The 17,631-nt window shown below is 33.4% G+C and overlaps 3 protein-coding genes across 4 annotated transcripts; 2 read left to right on the top strand and 1 right to left on the bottom strand.

Annotated features, from left to right (window-relative positions):
• Positions 1 to 155: 155 nt before the first annotated feature.
• Positions 156 to 3,111, top strand: LOC123881739 (zinc finger CCCH domain-containing protein 39). Its single transcript, XM_045930471.1, has 2 exons — positions 156 to 909; positions 2,664 to 3,111. Exons 1-2 carry the CDS (start codon positions 156 to 158, stop codon positions 2,960 to 2,962), a joined length of 1,053 nt encoding a protein of 350 aa, XP_045786427.1. The 3' UTR covers positions 2,963 to 3,111.
• A 1,990-nt stretch (positions 3,112 to 5,101) lies between these two features.
• LOC123923238 (nudix hydrolase 19, chloroplastic) lies at positions 5,102 to 7,909 on the top strand. 2 transcript variants are annotated; one of them, XM_045975923.1, is made up of 6 exons: positions 5,102 to 5,751; positions 6,116 to 6,256; positions 6,333 to 6,437; positions 6,595 to 6,694; positions 7,064 to 7,156; positions 7,469 to 7,909. In XM_045975923.1, exons 1-6 carry the CDS (start codon positions 5,272 to 5,274, stop codon positions 7,711 to 7,713), a joined length of 1,164 nt encoding a protein of 387 aa, XP_045831879.1. In that variant the 5' UTR covers positions 5,102 to 5,271; the 3' UTR covers positions 7,714 to 7,909. The 2 variants fall into 2 exon arrangements, with proteins under 2 accessions (XP_045831879.1, XP_045831880.1); XM_045975924.1 differs by lacking the exon at positions 7,064 to 7,156 and having other exon boundaries at positions 5,105 to 5,751.
• Positions 7,910 to 8,530: 621 nt separating this feature from the next.
• On the bottom strand, positions 8,531 to 10,540 carry LOC123923237 (broad specificity amino-acid racemase RacX-like). The gene has a single exon (XM_045975922.1). The coding sequence runs from the start codon at positions 9,960 to 9,962 to the stop codon at positions 8,961 to 8,963; it is 1,002 nt and encodes a 333-aa protein (XP_045831878.1). The 5' UTR covers positions 9,963 to 10,540; the 3' UTR covers positions 8,531 to 8,960.
• Positions 10,541 to 17,631: the final 7,091 nt, after the last annotated feature.

The raw sequence follows: 17,631 nt of genomic DNA, 5'->3' as shown, positions 1-17,631 counted from the left end.
AATATTTCATTGAATTTGATCAATTTTTTTTGCTTTTGACAACAACAAAAAAAGACTCAAATTTCACTGAATTTGATTAAAAAATCTTGCCAGCAAAAAAAGACTCAAAATTTCACTGAATTTGATCTTCTTTTTTTCTGCCTTTGACAGCATCCATGGCTCATCCACACCACATTCCAACCTCTAGGATGTCACCACCCCGTTTCGCCACAAACAGTGATGCCATTGAGGTGGGGCCTCAATTCCCAGTGATCAATGACCGCACTGAGCAACATTCAGGTTTTGAGCAACAGTCCTTCAAGAGGGCAAGAATGATTGGTAACAATCGTTCTGATGCATTTCCGTGCCCTCCTCCTAGGGTGATGCAGCCTCCACCTCAATTGAACAGAGGAACTGGCCACATTTTCTACAAGACCCGCACTTGTACCAGGTTCTCGTTCGGCAATTGTAGGAACGGTGACAATTGCAACTTTGCTCACGGGGAGGAGGAGCTAAGGCAGCCACCACCAAACTGGCAAGACTATGTTGGACCGCGCAACGCACCCAAGGAGGATCGTGTGCAGGTAGGGAACTGGGATGATGATCAAAAAATCATCCAGAAGATGAAGCTGTGTAAGAAGTTTTACAATGGTGAGCAATGTCCTTATGGTGAGAAGTGTAGTTTTCTTCATGAAGATCCTGCTAAGTTTAGGGCTGATTCTTGGAAATCAAGAGAGTGTTCTGCAATAAGCATTGGGACTGTTGGTTCCCCAAAGTCTTTTGGGGATGGTTCTGATAACTTGGAAGGCAATAGTGGTGTGACAAAGCAACCAAGGGGCACTTATTGGAAGACTAAGCTGTGTACCAAGTGGCAGAATACTGGAAGCTGTCCCTTTGGTGATGACTGTCACTTTGCTCATGGAGAAGCAGGTAATACTATTGGTTTTGGTTTTTTGTCATATAATTCTACTGTTTTGTTTTGTTCAATTATATAAATTCTGTTTTTTATTTTCTTGATGATGTGCAGAAGGTTATCATCTGTGATATGATGTACCGTGTTTGAATGTCTGTTGTTTTTGTTGTTGTGTATGATGTTTTCAGGTTTGGTTTGACATTAACTTGCATGTATGATTAGTGATTACTTTATCACCGTAGTTTGATCATCTTACCACCGTATTTTGATCATACAACATATGCTGCTTACGTTTAAAAGTAGTTGACTACTTGTCTGTATGATTATTGATTACTTTTTCGTGTTTTCAAATTTTCACCGTAGTGGCGCCATGACGCGGGCAATTACGTGCCAGCCGCCATGGACTGCACAGTACCATGTTTATATGGCAGATTTTTGCTGGTTGTTGTAATCCGCGGTCTGCTATTGATAACAGGCCTTTATATAAGGATTACATATTGTAAATGGTGGCACCATGGCACGACATATTTATTGACAGCCGCCATAGGCAATTTGTGAAGGGATGTCTGCCATGGCGTCGCCATAGGCTGTTATGGCGTGTTTATACGGTGGATTTTTTGCCATCTACCATGAACAAATAGAAATGTCTAGGTTTTCGTAATTTTAAATAGTTAATCATCTCCATTTTCTAATGGATGATTACTATTGTATGCTGTTAAAACTTTAAACTTCTTTCCACGGCTTTACATTTGTTGACCAACTGGAATATTTAGTAGTTTGGAGTAATTTGCAAAAACTTTCCGCTCTATGATCGGCTACGAAGCATGGGTACTCCTTGTACCCTTATGGGTGTCGTACTCGTATGTACCTGATATATTCGTCAGCTACTTGTGGTTACACAAGCAGGTACCGAAATTCAAATAAAAGGAAGTTGGATACTCCACTTTGGTACATGTGGATACTTTGGGGGTGTACCCGTGGTCCGTTAAATAAAATTATGTTTGTTTACATGTTTGTTTTGATTAGTAAGAAAAATTTAAAATGAAGTTTTTCTCATTCGTTTTTTTATGATGTTGATATTTTTCCTATTATATTGTCATTCTTATTTCTCATAACGTAAATATTGTATTCGTATCCTAATAATCTTGTATTCTTATATTTATTTTCTTATTCTATTTTGATATGTGATGTAGTAATTAGGAAAGATATCTCCGTGTATGTTTTTGTTATATGCTATACTTATTTTGTTTCTATCTTTTCTACAATCTATTCATATGTTTATGTATAAAATTTATTTTTGTTTACGCATCTATACTATAGTTTTTTTCTTCTTCAAAAAATCCCTTTTGTATCTCATGCCCGTACCTGTATCGATGCAACACAGGGGATCATTAATTTCCACACTATAGTGACTGAATGGTAGGATCATGGGACCGTGAACTACTCGACTGCATTTATCTTTCGGTTATATCATATATGATTGAGACATTGCCTTTCCATGTAATAATAATCAACTATTATATTAAGTTCATATTTTCGAAGCCTGTTTCTTTTGGTTTCTGCCCTGTACATTTGATGTCCGACTCATCAATGATTTGGAGGTACATTGTTTCATTTGCAAGGTTTTAAATTGCGGCCACATTGCAATCCTTAATTTTGCTGTCAAACATGGTTAAGGAAGCTGCAGTTGCTGTGATGAAGACATAAAAAAACGATGATTATGAAAATTGACACTTCTGACTCCTAAAGTATTGGTTGTTTTTTAATTCAGATTTACAAGCTCCTGGTGGAGGCATTGAAGCTGAAGCTGCAGTTGCCATAGCAAATACTACAAAAGCTCCCGTTCCAGCTTCACCAAAAGCCTTGTCAGTTTCTGTTGCCAATGTTGAACCTGTTGCCCTCCCAGCAAGTCTACCTGTAGCAATGGAGGTGGAAATGGATGAGAAAGCTAAGAAGATCTTGTCAAGATCCAGATTAAAGAACAAGAAGTTGTTTGGCCTTTATGCTGACTGGATCAATGACATAGGTCCTCTTCCCAATCCCAACTATCCAAGTCCAATGGAAAATTAAGTTTAAAATTTTTCTCTTGGAAAACCTCTCTGCTGACAGAATTTATGAAACATACAGTCACCAGTGATGGTGATTACATAGATTTTTTATTTTTTAGTTCTTACTGGTCATTGATACTATTTTATGGTCAAAGACATGTGCATTTGTCAGTTTTTGAGGGGTGTTTCAATGTGTCAAATCTCTGAACCGAAGTCTAGGTCTTAATAAGGTTAAACTATATATACTTTTTATATATATTCATATATGAAAATGTGATTATCTTATGTGTCGTTTATATCATATATTGTCTTAGTTTGGATTGTTTGCTTCTTGTGGAGGTGTCCTTGATAAAGGTTACTTCTTATTTGGTTATGCTTCCAAGGTTGGTGCTGCATACAATGTTCTTGATTCTGAGTTGTGGAGAATTTTTCATGGCTTACAAATTGCTTGGAGTAGAGGCTTTGGTATAATTGCCATGTATTATGATTCCCAAACTAAGGGATAGTTGTTGCCCTTGTCATGCTTCTTATGCTCTTGTTTCCAAGATTGATCACATTCATGGGAGAGAAGGTAATGTCTCTTGGAATATTCATGTTCTTAGAGAGGCTAATCAAGTAGTGGTTGCTTTGTTGAAGAATGATGGATGGGTTGGGTTATCTTTAGAACCTAATCTTAATTTTTTCGAATTGCCTTTTTTTTCCCCCTTTTTTCCTTTCTAATATCATTTTGGTACATGGTGCTGAGTTATTTCTTCTAGAGGTTTTTAGTTTGATTGTGCTTAGTCCCTTTATTTGTGGGTACAAAAGAGGGCCAAAGGCCATGGTCTTGGCCCCTTTTATTCACCAAAAAAAGGATAGGTACTAGATATGTTGCCATCATGCCATGTGACACAATGTGGATAACTAAATTGTGTTTTATTAGTATTTAGATTACTAAGAGCTTCTAGAGTATTAGACTCTAGACTAAAAAAAGGCATTAAAATTTATGAGGGAACTAAGAACTTTAAGTTTAGGTAAGGTAAATCATTTTTTTTAATGTTTGAACGCGTCTTAGTATTTGTGAGAAAATTGACACTGCAAAGCTTCCCTCTAATGAGTTTCATGATTCCCCCTGTTGGAATCATACCCTAGGCGAAGTCTTTACTCTTAAATTAGCTTACAATTGGGTGCACTCTCAAGTCGGGGAGGTGTTGAACCAGAACCTTATGTTTGATAAGATTTGGCTTTCCTTCTTACTGAAGGTCGTCCAAGTTCCGTGACAAGTTGCCAGGGATTGAAGAAATAAAGACATGCCACTTGACTTGAGACAATCTTTGTCCTAGATTGCATGATTGGAACTTATCTTTTGCAAGATCATTGAGTCCACACTTTGGAGTAAGTTATTTAGTATTGGTTTATATAGATTGCATGATTGGAACTTATCTTTTGCAAACATAGGAGTCAATATTGACAACTAGGCATTTTTTTTTTTTAATGTTGTCAACAATTATGAATGAACAAAAACTCAAGAGTTATGGAAGAACAAAAGCTCTTTAGTTTTTTCAAAAGAAAGACTATTCTGGGCAGCAATCTCTATCACAGGATTTTTTTTTTTTTTTTATGTTGTCTATCACAAGATTGTTAGTATATTCATGAGTCCTTCAAAGTAGTTTTTATGGTAACTCAACCGAATAATGGTACGCCTCCTACTCATATTTATAAGGTGGATATGGATGACTCTTTATTTTCAAATATGACAATATTGCTTGTGGTGAACAAATAAGAAATCACATTGTAGTTGGATTGAGTTATTTTTTAAATGGATTTCAAAATTACTGTTGAAATTTTCCACTCATCTTAGAGAATTCCAGTTGTTCATGTTTATATATAGGCCAACTGATACTATGTTTTTTTAGCATATAAGTGTCATCACTCTTTAACATGTCATTCTCTTGCTTTAATTTTCTAACATGATGTTTATTTGACTCATTCTTCAACTACTAATATGGAGACATGTGAAATCCTAGGTGATTCAACAAAGACTTTAGATTTTTTTTTCATATTGCAACAGTTGATATATAGTGGGACCCAATATTCAAATGGGACACGTGTCATCACCATGTACACTGTTCCATGACCAGGGACCAACCAAACCAACTAACTTTTTTTTTAAGACTAACCAACAACCTTTTTGGTCTCATAATTGACCCTTCCTTCCCAGTTGCACCTTTTTTGGTCTCATCTTTGAAGTTTTTCCTCATTTCTTCATCAAAAATCCTTTTTCCAAAACAGATTCACACACTAAAACCCTTTTTCTTCTTCTGCAAGTTTCCTCCATCAGTGACAGTAACCATGTCCATAAACTTACAGTTTCATGCCTTTGCCGGAAACCCTCTAAACTCAATTCCTGGCAACCCTCTTTCACCCTCCGCAGCTCTCGAATCTCTCAACGCCAGAATTCTAGGAAACGATCACTCTTCCCCATCCCCAAATTTCAAGGTGCTGCCTTTTAGAAATGGAAGGCCTTTAGTCTCTTCCACGGCCAGTTCCGGTGAATTTCTGCCGATTTGGCATCTGGGCTGGGTTAGTTTGGATGATCTTAGGGGTATCTTCGAAAATTCAGGTGCCCCGTTGAATGGAGACTCGTTGGTTTACTTGGGTTCGAGTGCAGAGGACGATGCCGTTTACTGGGCAATTGATGTTTCTGCTAAGGTACCTGAATTGGGTACCAACATGGATATGGAGTTGCGTTTCGTGGAGCTCCGGACGCTCATGGTGGCCACTGATTGGGAGAACTTGAAAGCAATGGAAAATTTGGCTATCGCTGGTAATGTAAGTTACCTGAATAAGGATTCAGTTGACTAAATAAGTCCTTTTATTTTTTTTTTTGACAAAGCAATATTAAGTTTGTTGACAATTGTTATTGTTACACTTTAATCATTAATAAAATAGAATTGTTTTTTGTTGTTAAAGAAATAATTAATCCAATTTTTTTTTACAACTGGATTAAAAAAAAAAACTATTGTCAATGCAACTTCTTATGCTTAAGGAAAATCTATGTCTTGTGCTTAAGGACGGAGGTAGCACCACAATTATGTAGTTAGGGTTTTGGATCGATTATCAAATTATTGTGCTTTAGTTTATGTCTATGAATGTCAATGCAACTTCTTAATTATCACTGGTTTGGCCTGGACAGGCCAAAGCACTGCTTGAATGGCATAATACTTCACAATTTTGTGGACATTGTGGAGAGAAAACTGTCTCAAAAGAAGCTGGGAGACGGAAGCAATGTTCGAATGATTCTTGCAAAAAAAGGATATATCCACGTGTTGATCAGGTTTGTTGTTTTCTACTCTATGTGTTGATTTAATGAATGGATGGTCCAGGTTTTACTTACTTTCTTTATGTACTAGGTGGTAATTATGCTTGTAATCGATAGAGAGAATGACCATGTCCTCTTGGGTACACGACCAAAGTTTATTTCTCAATTGTGGAGCTGCTTATCAGGTTTCACCGAGGTGTGTGTCTTGACCCATTTTAAGACATTATTATTTTTTAGGGACTCAAGAATTTCGTTGTTGTATACTTGTTTTAGCTTTTTTGTCTCTCCCCCTTTCTCGATGTATATAAAAAAGTTGTTAGTTTTTTTTTTTGTATCCTCTTGATTGCATTTAGCCAGGAGAAAGCTTGGAGGAAGCTGTGAGAAGAGAAACTTGGGAAGAGTCTGGAATTGAAGTGGGCGAAGTTGTATACCACAGTTCTCAGCCATGGCCTGGTATAATTTATGCGAGTTGAGTTAATATTTGTATGATAGAAAATCCTTTGGCAATTCTTTCTATTTGAATATTTTTTTCTCTTGTACAATATTAACAACGGGTGTAAATAGGTTGGAGTCAGTAATATGAATCTTGAACTCAGCTTATCTACCTTTTTTTTTTTACGGAAAAAAAAGGTCAATTGTTTTTCTTTTCCTTCATATATTTAGGTGAATTAACATGGAATAGGTCAAATAGTTTAATGTAATGATGAATTAACACAACTAGATGTGTATTATACTATTTGTCTTGTTGACATGATAAATATATTCTCCCCTTGTTTATTAATGTCATCATTTCGGTCTTGGCTTTTTGGCTTTTGTTGCTAGTTGGACCGAATAGCATTCCATGCCAGCTGATGGTTGGGTTCTTTGCGTATGCAAAATCGCGTGAAATAACTGTCGACAAGAAAGAGTTAGAAGGTAGGATGACCTCCTTTGTTTAATCACATTCGCCTATTAACCATATAATGCTTCCTTTTTCCCTTAATTTACATAAATGACTTCAAGTGGTGAGTTAACTATTAAAAAAACTTATTTATGGGTGAGAGCGAGTTGCATACCTTATGTGTGTTTTTGTAATGGCTGAATTCTGAGCTAATAATACACATTGGGTGTGTGCAAGTATTTTCTTTTAGTTATGAACCTATGCAAATTATTTTCATTTATTTTCGCACGGTATTTTCCATTTCATTTGCTTTTGTTTATAGGCTGATTTGCAACTTTCTTATCTAGATGCTCGGTGGTTCAGTAGAGAAGATATACGAGAAGCATTGACGTTGGCTGACTACAAAAAAGGCCAGAAAACAGCAGCGTCAAAGGTAGAACAAATGTGTAAGGGAGTAGAAAAGAGTAGGAGCATGGCTGCAGATTTCAACGTCGAAAGCGGTGAACTTGCTCCAATATTTGTTCCTGGACCTTTTGCAATAGCCCATCACCTTATTTCCTCTTGGGCCTTCTCAGATCAAAATGTACTGTAAATGGTGTTGTTGCAATTCAAAAGAACCCGAGTCATTGATTCCATGGAAAATTCTGTAGTGTGGCGGAAATTCTTTTTCTGAGGCCACTTTGGGAATAAAGCTATCTTATTAGTGTTATGGATCATTTTCCTGTTTATGTAAAGTTCTCGTCAAAACATTGTTTTGAAGATTACGCTACTCATTTTCGAGGGCTCAAGTTTTTGGTTTCATGCTATTTTTTCATGTAAATCTCATGTTCTATATTGTCGATGAACTTTGCTGGTTATATCAAAAGATTCTGATATCTTTGCTGGTTCACATATCCCTCATTCCCTCCTTTAGAGAATAATTTTATGCGAAACCTAAACGAAAATGACTTGAGAGCCATTTGATGTCCTTCAACGGCCTCGTCCATGTTGAAAATTTCCTCGCCCTTCACCTTGATTGTTACTTCTGTTGTTGTTGGTCATCAAAACTTGAGGAGAGTCCCCCAAATATATTGCCCTCAAGCTGCCTTTCCTGTTGCAAAATAAGAGAGTAATGCTTTTCTTGTATCAGAATCTAAGTTTGGACAGTGGTGAAATTGATCATTTAATCCCTTTAGGAAACAAAATTACATACTCTCTTTCCCGTTCATAGAAGAAGTGACTAACATGACACTTTGGTTATCTCCCGGGTGATGATAGATATGTGTTCATAGGAATCGAAACAAGATCTTTAGACTTTGGAGTCGAATCTCTGTTTGTTGTATCACTAGCAGAATCAACGTGATCCTCCATCGAAGAACTCCAATGATTAAGTAGGCTTGTGAAATGTGATAGTACAATATGAAAATGACTTTAGTAAATAATTCTTATTACTTCATTGAATGAACGAAAAAGTGAATATATATACAAGAGTGAAGAGGTGGATAACCAACTAAGAGGAGTGAAGTAACAATAGATAAGTAAAAACTGAACATGACTAAGTAACATAAATAGAACCAATCCTTAAATCTGCAACACTTTCAAATAGAATAACTACAGACAGGCTACACTATTAAATTAATTTTTCTCTTTCTCAATCTAACCGCAGTTGGATGCACCATAAAGCCAACGGCAGATGATCTGAGTCCGAGAATGGAAGAATGATAGATGATGGACAGAAAGAGATATGAATAGGGAGATAGCTGTATTGGGAAGTATTTGGATCCATTCATATGGAGCTGCTATTTTTTACAGAAATGCTTGAATGTTTATGCCATGATTTTGGAGGTGAGGAAAGGAAAACTAGAATCTCCCAGGTACCTTTGTTGCTGTTTCTGCCCAATGTATAATTGATCTAGCCAAAGCATCCATAGGATCTATACATTTCCTAATAAGAGGATCATTGTGAGGGAGAATCCCTAGCAAATCATCAGATGCCAGAATCACTACATTCACTCCCCTCACCAAAAGAACATGGATTGCAATTCTCAGCAAATTCCTTGCCCCTTCTATGTCCTTTCTCTGCAAAGCCTCCACAGCAGGAACTAGTAAATGTTCCTCAGTTTCTTTGTCTAGCAAAACCACTTCAAAACCCTGACTTTGAAGCTTTTCCTTGTAATAACATACTACAAAGAATGAATCTGTAGTGAGCAGTCCAATCCGCACGGTACTCGCAGCATGAATCGGCTTCATCTTAGCCTTCTTGAGTTCCATGGCCACACAGTCACCAATATGAAGAAAAGGTAGAGAACTATCCTCAGAAATTTCACTGTGCCAAGCATGTGACAGATGACAAGGCATGGCCAAACCACGAGCTCCGGATTGCTGAAGAACGTTTCGCTTGTGCTGCAAATTCTTAATCATTAACTCCTGATTCAATTTGATATGATCTATTCTATTTCTTGTAGAAGGAAAAGAACCGCGTAACGAAAGCGCCTTGCTTAACACAGGATCGCTGCAGACGACAAAAGGTGGACATTCTTTACCATTCCTTGAGCTCCAACAAGCTAGCTTTTCCAAGAAAACAAGAGTTGATAGAACTGATACTCCTCCTATAATACCAATAGTATTTTGTTGGCTTAACATGAAGCATGATGCAGAAGATTTCTGAGTTTTCATCAGGGAAGTACTACCATTACTTGATTCTTCATAGTTTCCACTCTCATCAGTAAGAAAAACTGAATTTGATGATCTTGTTCTGTGTTGAATATGAGTTTTGTTTCTAAAGGTAACAAAACCAAAACCAATCAGAAATTGTGGATGATTCAGTGTCTGAATAGACATCAATATTCCCATTTGCAACATCTCTAACAATCAGATTTATATAAGATTCTTCTTTTTCCTGAATGATTCTTGAATATGTATATATGTTGTTTTTTTCCATCAGTTTTGTAATCTGCTGCACTAGTGAAAAGTTAACAAGTGCACATGAAATTTTAGTACAGATACACTAAAATCCAGAATTGATGATGGAGATTTGATGGATTTTGAGTGCTAGGCTTCCAGTGAACCGTGAACATATACACTAGATCACATCAGTTTAGATTCCCCAACAACAGGATCTCTTGACTAAAGAGCAATAATACTTCAAATAATCTCAAAGGAGGCCACTTAGTAACAAACAAAACACGGACATAATAACACTGACACTGACACGCGAACACTGATAATAGTTTAAAAAAGATAGAAGTAATAGAATATAATCAATCATCATATATGTCAGTATCATGTTGGACGTGTTGCATGTTGTGCACCAGACACGTCTTTAATATGATGTGTTGGTGCTTCACAATATAATATTTCACTTTCAAATAGTGTGGTACCTAAGATGTAGGAAGGTATGTAAGAAAGTGTTCCTCCAATATGGTCAGGGTCTAACATAGTTGTCATCTATGTTTTTTTGGAGGTTGTTGTCTTACTCTAAGTCTCTAACCTTATCAATTGTACTGTGTTAGTTGTTAATTATTTGTGTAAATATGTTAATTATTAACTCTCTCTAAGGGTCAAGGAATTACTACTATTGTAATGGTCTGTCCATAAAATTATTGTTAACTTATTATGACCATTGGCTACTTGTGATATGTCACTGTGGTTTGTTTCTCCCACTGAATTATTAGATACTGTACTGTTTTGTTTCTTTCCTTGATTTTTGTTTCATGTACACTAGCCTATCAACTAACTTTGTTTAAAAAATATATTAAAGAATGGAAGGATTATTTGTCTTATGCTCAGTGCTTGTCCCCCACATCACAGCTCTTACTATATACTAGTTGCTAACAATCCCCACTAATAAATATCTGTGATAAATAAATAGTTTGTTCTTCTTACACTGAAAATATCCATTTTCCCTTCAATTTTTTTTTATTTTTTTATTTTTTTCATTTTAAGATGTAATAAAATTTATATTATAGTAGTTACATTATAGTGATTTCTCAATCTTATTTTGTTATGGTGTGATTTGAAGTTGATGTCAAATGACAGTCTATGTTTCTTGAGGGCCGCGAAAGACGATGAGGGTAGCTCATCAGTGGTGGGCGTTGTACTTGGAAACACTTAAGTTGAGGTGAGTGAGAGGTGGTTAAAATGATGGGTACTTTTGCCTCGGTGCATATGATATGACTTTATCTAGTCGAGTTTTTCGGAAGTTTTCAAGTACATTTTTCTTGAGTGCATATGACTTTATATAGTCTTTCATAAGTTTTCAAATGAAATCTAGTTAAGGTCGTTGTGAGATTCTCGATGGAATTGGTTGATCACACTATTTGATCTTAATTAATCAAGTGATGATTATCCTAAGAGGTGTTGTAACACATGTATATATGCATTGACTATGAATGTAAAATTCTTGTTTTAATGGACTTTGGTCCACTTCGGAACATAATGTTTCCAACACATTCTACAATTGCAAATTGTTTTAGTTGGAATCTTACACTGCATATGAAGTCCTTCAATAATTCAGTTGTAGTATAAACATTCAAATTATTGGGAGAAGTTACCTAAGCCAAGGCTTGCCAAGTGCCAACAGATATGACTATAAGCTTGAACATTTGATTATTGTCTTGAAATAATTCAATAAATGTCAACATTAAGGTTCTAGGATGAAGGAACTAGAACTACTCTCTATCATGAGAAGGATATGTACTAGGAATGTCTAGGGTGAAAAGACATCCAAATAAGTCATCGTGTCTATAATACACTTGCGATGGGTCATCATCAACATGCAAACCATTAGGTACACTTGGAATAATATCATTAGATATCCTTTCTAGAATATGATACAACCCAACTCATCAATCTTGGATCAAAGCTCAGTTTGATTTTTTATTTTTTTTTTATATATTTGTTATTTAATTATTCTATAAAATATTTTTTTTTATATATTTGAAATTAGAAGGAGTATATATTTATTATTTTACTCATTAACTATAATTAGTTTTTCCAATTTAGCTGATAATTTGCTTAATATTGTTGGAGCTTCATGTATATTATTCGTGAAAGTTAAATTGTTAAAGTAAAAGAAGCATTGCAAGAAAATGAAATATTTGTTGGATATAACTTTGAAATAAGAAACTATGATTAAACGAAGCTCACATTATAGTAGTACATTGTTTAGTAGTATAATTTTTTTATTTTCTCCTATAGTTGATATGCTTGAAATGATTGAGTACGATGAACTAAGTTTACAATAAAATGTGAACTTTTTTTTTTTTGTGGATAGTTTATTTTCATCTTGCACTTGATGAAAAAAGTTTTAGCAATTACTTATGAGTTATCTCAAGCATTACAAAAACATGACAAGTCACAACTATAAATATCATGAAATTACTTAAAATGTCCAAACAAATGCTAAAATCTATAAGGAATAATGGTTGAAATTCTTTGTTCAATAATGTTTTATTACTTTGAGAATATCATTTTACACAAGTGAATATTAAGTTGTCTTCTTTGCATATCTCTTTTAAATCTAGGAGATTTCTTTTCAACATTTGATAAGAAGTTGAATTGTTTAACTCAATTTTCTCCTTCAAATTTTTCTCTTTTTGATCTAGTGACACTAAATTCTCAATTTCTAGCTCAACATATATTGTTGTCAAATTCAATTTTTTGGTTACTCTTTGAAAATTTTACCTTCATTCTACAATAAAAAATTATAAAACTAGAATTGTGTATAAATAATGAAAGTGCTATGCAATCATTACGAACAAGGTTTTTTTTTTAATGTATAAAATTTAAATTGTCGGCGACTTATCTTATGCCATAATAATAATTTTAACTTTAATAAATTATGTTTTTTATTTAAAAAAAAATATAAATAAATAATATTATTTTTAATGACCGACTCCACCTGCTATAACAGGTATTTTAGCTCTCCCACTTGTAGGAGATATGTTTCACTCTCCCATGGGGGATTCTAGCATGGGAGAGTGAAACATATCTCCTACTAGTGGGAAACCAAGTTTTAACCGTGTGATGGGTTGAAAAACAGTTAAACGGCTGCGATAAAGTATAGAGAATCTGTTGCTACAGTATATTAGCAGGTTTTCAATATTAAATAACTTCGATAAAAAAAATAAGGAAAATATCTTCCAGAAAAATAAAAAGAAAAATATATAAAACTTCACATTCTCTCTATCATAAATCTGTCTTTTCTACCTTTGGAGCTTTTATTCTCACTTGGCTCCTCCTCCACCACCACCACAACCACCGTCTCTTCTTCTACCTTCAATTTTTTCTCTTCCAGCTTCAACCCATCTTCATCTCCCTCACAGCAACATCATCACCTTAAAACTTAAATCCAGAAAAACTCATTCCAAATAAAAGTATCCAAACAAGATCGAGAGAGATAGAAAGGAGAATGAAAACAATCAGATCTGCAAAAAATCAACTATTGAAAAACCCATTTCAAATCTGCATTTTTTTCTTTATTCTTCACTGCTCGTAATCATTCCACGCTTCAGAAATCAACATCCCTTTGCCGCACCTTTCATCTTCATCATCAAACTCATCATTAAATAAAATCAAAATCCAAAAAAATACAACTATTTTCTAGAAAAGGTAACAATCATTTTCCAAATCATTTTCCAAATCATTATCCTAAAAAAAAGATAACAATAATTTTCCAGAAAAATCAATGACGGTAACAATGGGTATTTGTGTTTCTTCAATTTTTAAGTTTTCTTCTTACAATAATAATAATAATAAGGTTGTAACAGTAACAGTAGTATTGCAGATGAAGTTATAAATTTCTGGACTTGAATGATGAAGTTATGAATGATGAAGGTATGGAGGAAGAAGATAATGAAATAGAAATAAAAATTAATTGGTGATGGTGCACTAATTCGGTGAACATGCAAAATCTGATGGTTTTTGGATTTGTGTTTAAAACCGTTAAACTAGTGTTTAGGAAGAATTTGGAATTTTTCTGGATGGTTTTAAGTTTCCGGTCGCGGTGGTGCCACCGCCAATATCTGGCTCGGCTTGCGGGATTCTGGACACGGATGAAGTTCCCGGCGGAACTCATGAGTGTTCTTGAGAAAGAACGTATTGAATATAAGATAACCTTTCTAGAATATTTATAAATAATAATTTTAACTTTAATAAATTATGTTTTTTATTTAAAAAAAAGATATAAATAAATAATATTATTTTTAATGACCGACTCCACCTGCTATAACAGGTATTTTAGCTCTCCCACTTGTAGGAGATATGTTTCACTCTCCCATGCTAGAATCCCCTAATGAACCAATAATCATTGAAATTTTACAATCAAATACTGATATGACTCATCAACTGAATAATATTAATATTTAAGATCGGACTCAAAAGCCGAACAACTCAAACAAGGATTTTAGGCTTCAAATTTAGGGGGGTGTATTGGATTGAGATAATAACAATAGAAAGTAAAGATAATAATAATAATAACCACCTTGTAAAAAAAATAAATAATAATAATGAACGTTGTAAAAAAAAAACAAATTGACGAAACAGGAAAAAAAAAAACTATGAAAATTTTTCTTTTGATTTACGTACACAGTACCATAAAAATAATAATATGAATTTTTTTTTTATTTGTGTTTGTTTTTGGTCTTTTTTCCGGAAGATTGATGAACATATTATTTGCGTTACAGTACAATTGTACATTAATAGTTTTTCTTTTGATTTGCGTTTTGCTTTTGAGTTTTTACGAAGAAGATCGGTGAACATGATAATGATAGATGATAAAGGATGACACAAAAAGAAAAGCAAAAAAGTCTCATGAAATCTCATGAATTATGGTGAGATTGTTGGGTGAATATGTTCTTTGTATTTTAGACAATATAGCAAGTTGTAAGAGAATAACGTATTTTGAACTGATGAGTTCCGACCAACGACAATAGGGAAAAAAAGTTTGTGGGAGAGCATGAACAATCTCACGGTTTGGAGTGAGATTGTTTGATGAGTGTAGTATTTATACTTTTAACTAAAAAGTCTCACGAAATCCATTTCATAACAAAATCCATCAAAATCGGTAGACTTTTGAATACCAATGGACATTTTATAAATGACAAGAAATCTCGATTGAATACCAACATATTTCATTGCCCTGAAAAAAAAAATCATGATTGTCTTAATTGAATACCACAAGATTTACTTAACTTTTGTAAAAGTCTTGATTGAATACCACAAGACTTTTTTATAATAAAAAAGTTTTTTAAATTCCATTGAAATCTCAATCCAATACACCCCCTTGATTATAAAAAGTCATCTTTTAAAATCCCATAAAATCAATATAATCCCACCAAATCCTTTAAAATCTTCAAGACATTTTTTTGCCAAAATCGTCTTTCAAAATCTCAATCCAATACACCCCCGTTAGTTTATAATTTTTTTTTTATTTTTACAAAAAATTTAGTTTATAACTTACATAAGTATATAATATGATAATTTATAACTTACGTTCAAAGAAAACTTACATAAGTATATAATATGATAATTTATCTACAAAGAATTTGCTTAGCCCAATTGGTTAAAGCGAGACCAAATATGTGGGTTCAAACTTTAATTTAATATATATTTTTTTTTGGAAAACTTTGCTTTGCTTTTTTTTTTTTTTTGTGTTCATGCTTTTATTTTATTTTAAAAGGTCTCACTATAAAAAATTAAAAATTATACCTGCCCCGATATATATTGAAGAAGCATTGTATGATACGAGTAAAATAAATTAGTTGATTGAATTAGTTGAATAGATCGAAAAAATTGTCTAAATTTTTTATACATACTAGAACTTCGACCTGTGCGATGTACAGGTCTAATTAGTCTAATATATAATAAAAAAAATTGTAATATTAAAAAGTATTTTAAAAAAACTTTAGTGTAAGCAAATGATGCATGTTTGATTTCGACCGTAGACAAATTTAAATTCTTTTTTAATTTAAAACTACAATAAAAAAAGATGGAAAAAATCAGGGACGGAGCCAGGAATTAAAACTTGGGGGGACCAAGTCCAACAAGTATAATTCAGTGGAGAAATATATTATGGGTGTGTTTGGTAATACAAATAAGCTAGCTTATAGCTTATTATATGAGCTTATAAGCTTGTTTCAAAAAATTAGAGGTGTTTGGTAACAAGCTTTTTAAACTAGCTTATAGCTTTTTTTCAGATGCTATTTCAAGTAGCGTTTGAGCTTATAGCTTATAGCTTTTTACACTTTATTCCATTTTTACCCTTCAATTTAATAACTACCCACTCTAAAAAAAAAACTACCCACTATCAATTATGTAATTTTATATTTAATAACCACTTTAAAAGCTAATTTTACCAAACACTTTAATTTCAATAAGCTAGCTTTTCAGCTATCAGCTATAAGCTAGTTTTTCAGCTATCAGCTAGCTTATCAGCTATCAGCTAGCTTATAGCTTATTTTTACCAAACAGACCCATATGTCAAAAGACAAAAAAACACTTAAAAAAAAATTCATTTTGATACACTTTGGTACTTCGGAATTTAGTTGGATTTGATATTATAGATTAAATTTAATGTCATGCCATATTTTATGTTAATTTATTTTAAAATGTCATTTTTAAATGTATTTTGTCTATGAGATATTGATACCTAACTAAATATTACGCATACTAAAAAAATTAACTTTTAATAATCAAACAATTATGATTAATGGCTGTGTAAAAATTATTTTCCCTATTCATAAATATAAATTAAATCTATGATCAAACAAGACTTTTTATGAGCAAAAAGAAAATATGTATACAGGAGAAGCAAATAAAAAAAGTATCATTATATGTTTCAAAAAAAAAAATTTATCATTATATATAGGGTAAAAAAAGACGATGTGTGTCTGGTCTATATTTTGAACGAAGTGTGTCTTCAACAAAATAAGCCATGAGTAACTTTTACAATAAATTGTATCATTATATATAAGGTAAAACAATTGAAAATGTTGGGGGGACTGTGGCCACCCCCTGCCCCTGCTGTGGCTCCGCCACTGGAAAAAATTAGGTTTAGGGTTAGCGTATCAAAATAAGCTTAGAATATATATAAGAGAAGATTATAAATGCATTTAATATTAAGTTAACATATTAGGATTTTTAATTTTAATCACAATTGAAGCACATGATATAGTGGTTGAAAAACTTTATTGTAAGCATATGATGCGGGTTTGATTCCCAGTGTAGACAATATTTTTTTTTTAATATAAAACTGCAATAAAAAAAAGGGAAAATGATTAGGTTTAGGGTTAGCTTATCGGAATAAGTTTAGAATATAAGAGATACGATACTTCTTCAATATATACTCAAAGTAGTAACTTCACATATAGATTACATCAAATTTTTCCATACATATATACATATTAAAGGAAAAATGTGTTCAAAACACGCACAACGGATAAAGGATCTATTCTTTTTGTGTAAATTATATGATAAACTAATATAACAATAAACATGTACCTGTTAATTAGTTCTTGAATCATGAAAAATT

This window comes from Trifolium pratense, linkage group LG4 (genome assembly GCF_020283565.1).
Source record: "Trifolium pratense cultivar HEN17-A07 linkage group LG4, ARS_RC_1.1, whole genome shotgun sequence".
NCBI lineage: Eukaryota > Viridiplantae > Streptophyta > Magnoliopsida > Fabales > Fabaceae > Trifolium > Trifolium pratense.
Note: the sequence above shows the minus strand (reverse complement) of the source record. Positions and strands in the feature narration are given on the sequence as shown.

Bases quoted from the DNA above. Each gene is read 5' to 3' on its own strand.
- LOC123881739 (XM_045930471.1), top strand. From the start codon at position 156: ATGGCTCATCCACACCACATTCCAACCTCTAGGATGTCACCACCCCGT. The intron at 910-2,663 runs GTAATACTATTG...TTTTTAATTCAG, and splicing joins CTTTGCTCATGGAGAAGCAG to ATTTACAAGCTCCTGGTGGA.
- LOC123923237 (XM_045975922.1), bottom strand. From the start codon at position 9,962: ATGTTGCAAATGGGAATATTGATGTCTATTCAGACACTGAATCATCCA.
- LOC123923238 (XM_045975923.1), top strand. From the start codon at position 5,272: ATGTCCATAAACTTACAGTTTCATGCCTTTGCCGGAAACCCTCTAAAC. The intron at 6,257-6,332 runs GTTTGTTGTTTT...TTTATGTACTAG, and splicing joins TATATCCACGTGTTGATCAG to GTGGTAATTATGCTTGTAAT. The intron at 6,695-7,063 runs GTATAATTTATG...TTTTGTTGCTAG, and splicing joins CAGTTCTCAGCCATGGCCTG to TTGGACCGAATAGCATTCCA.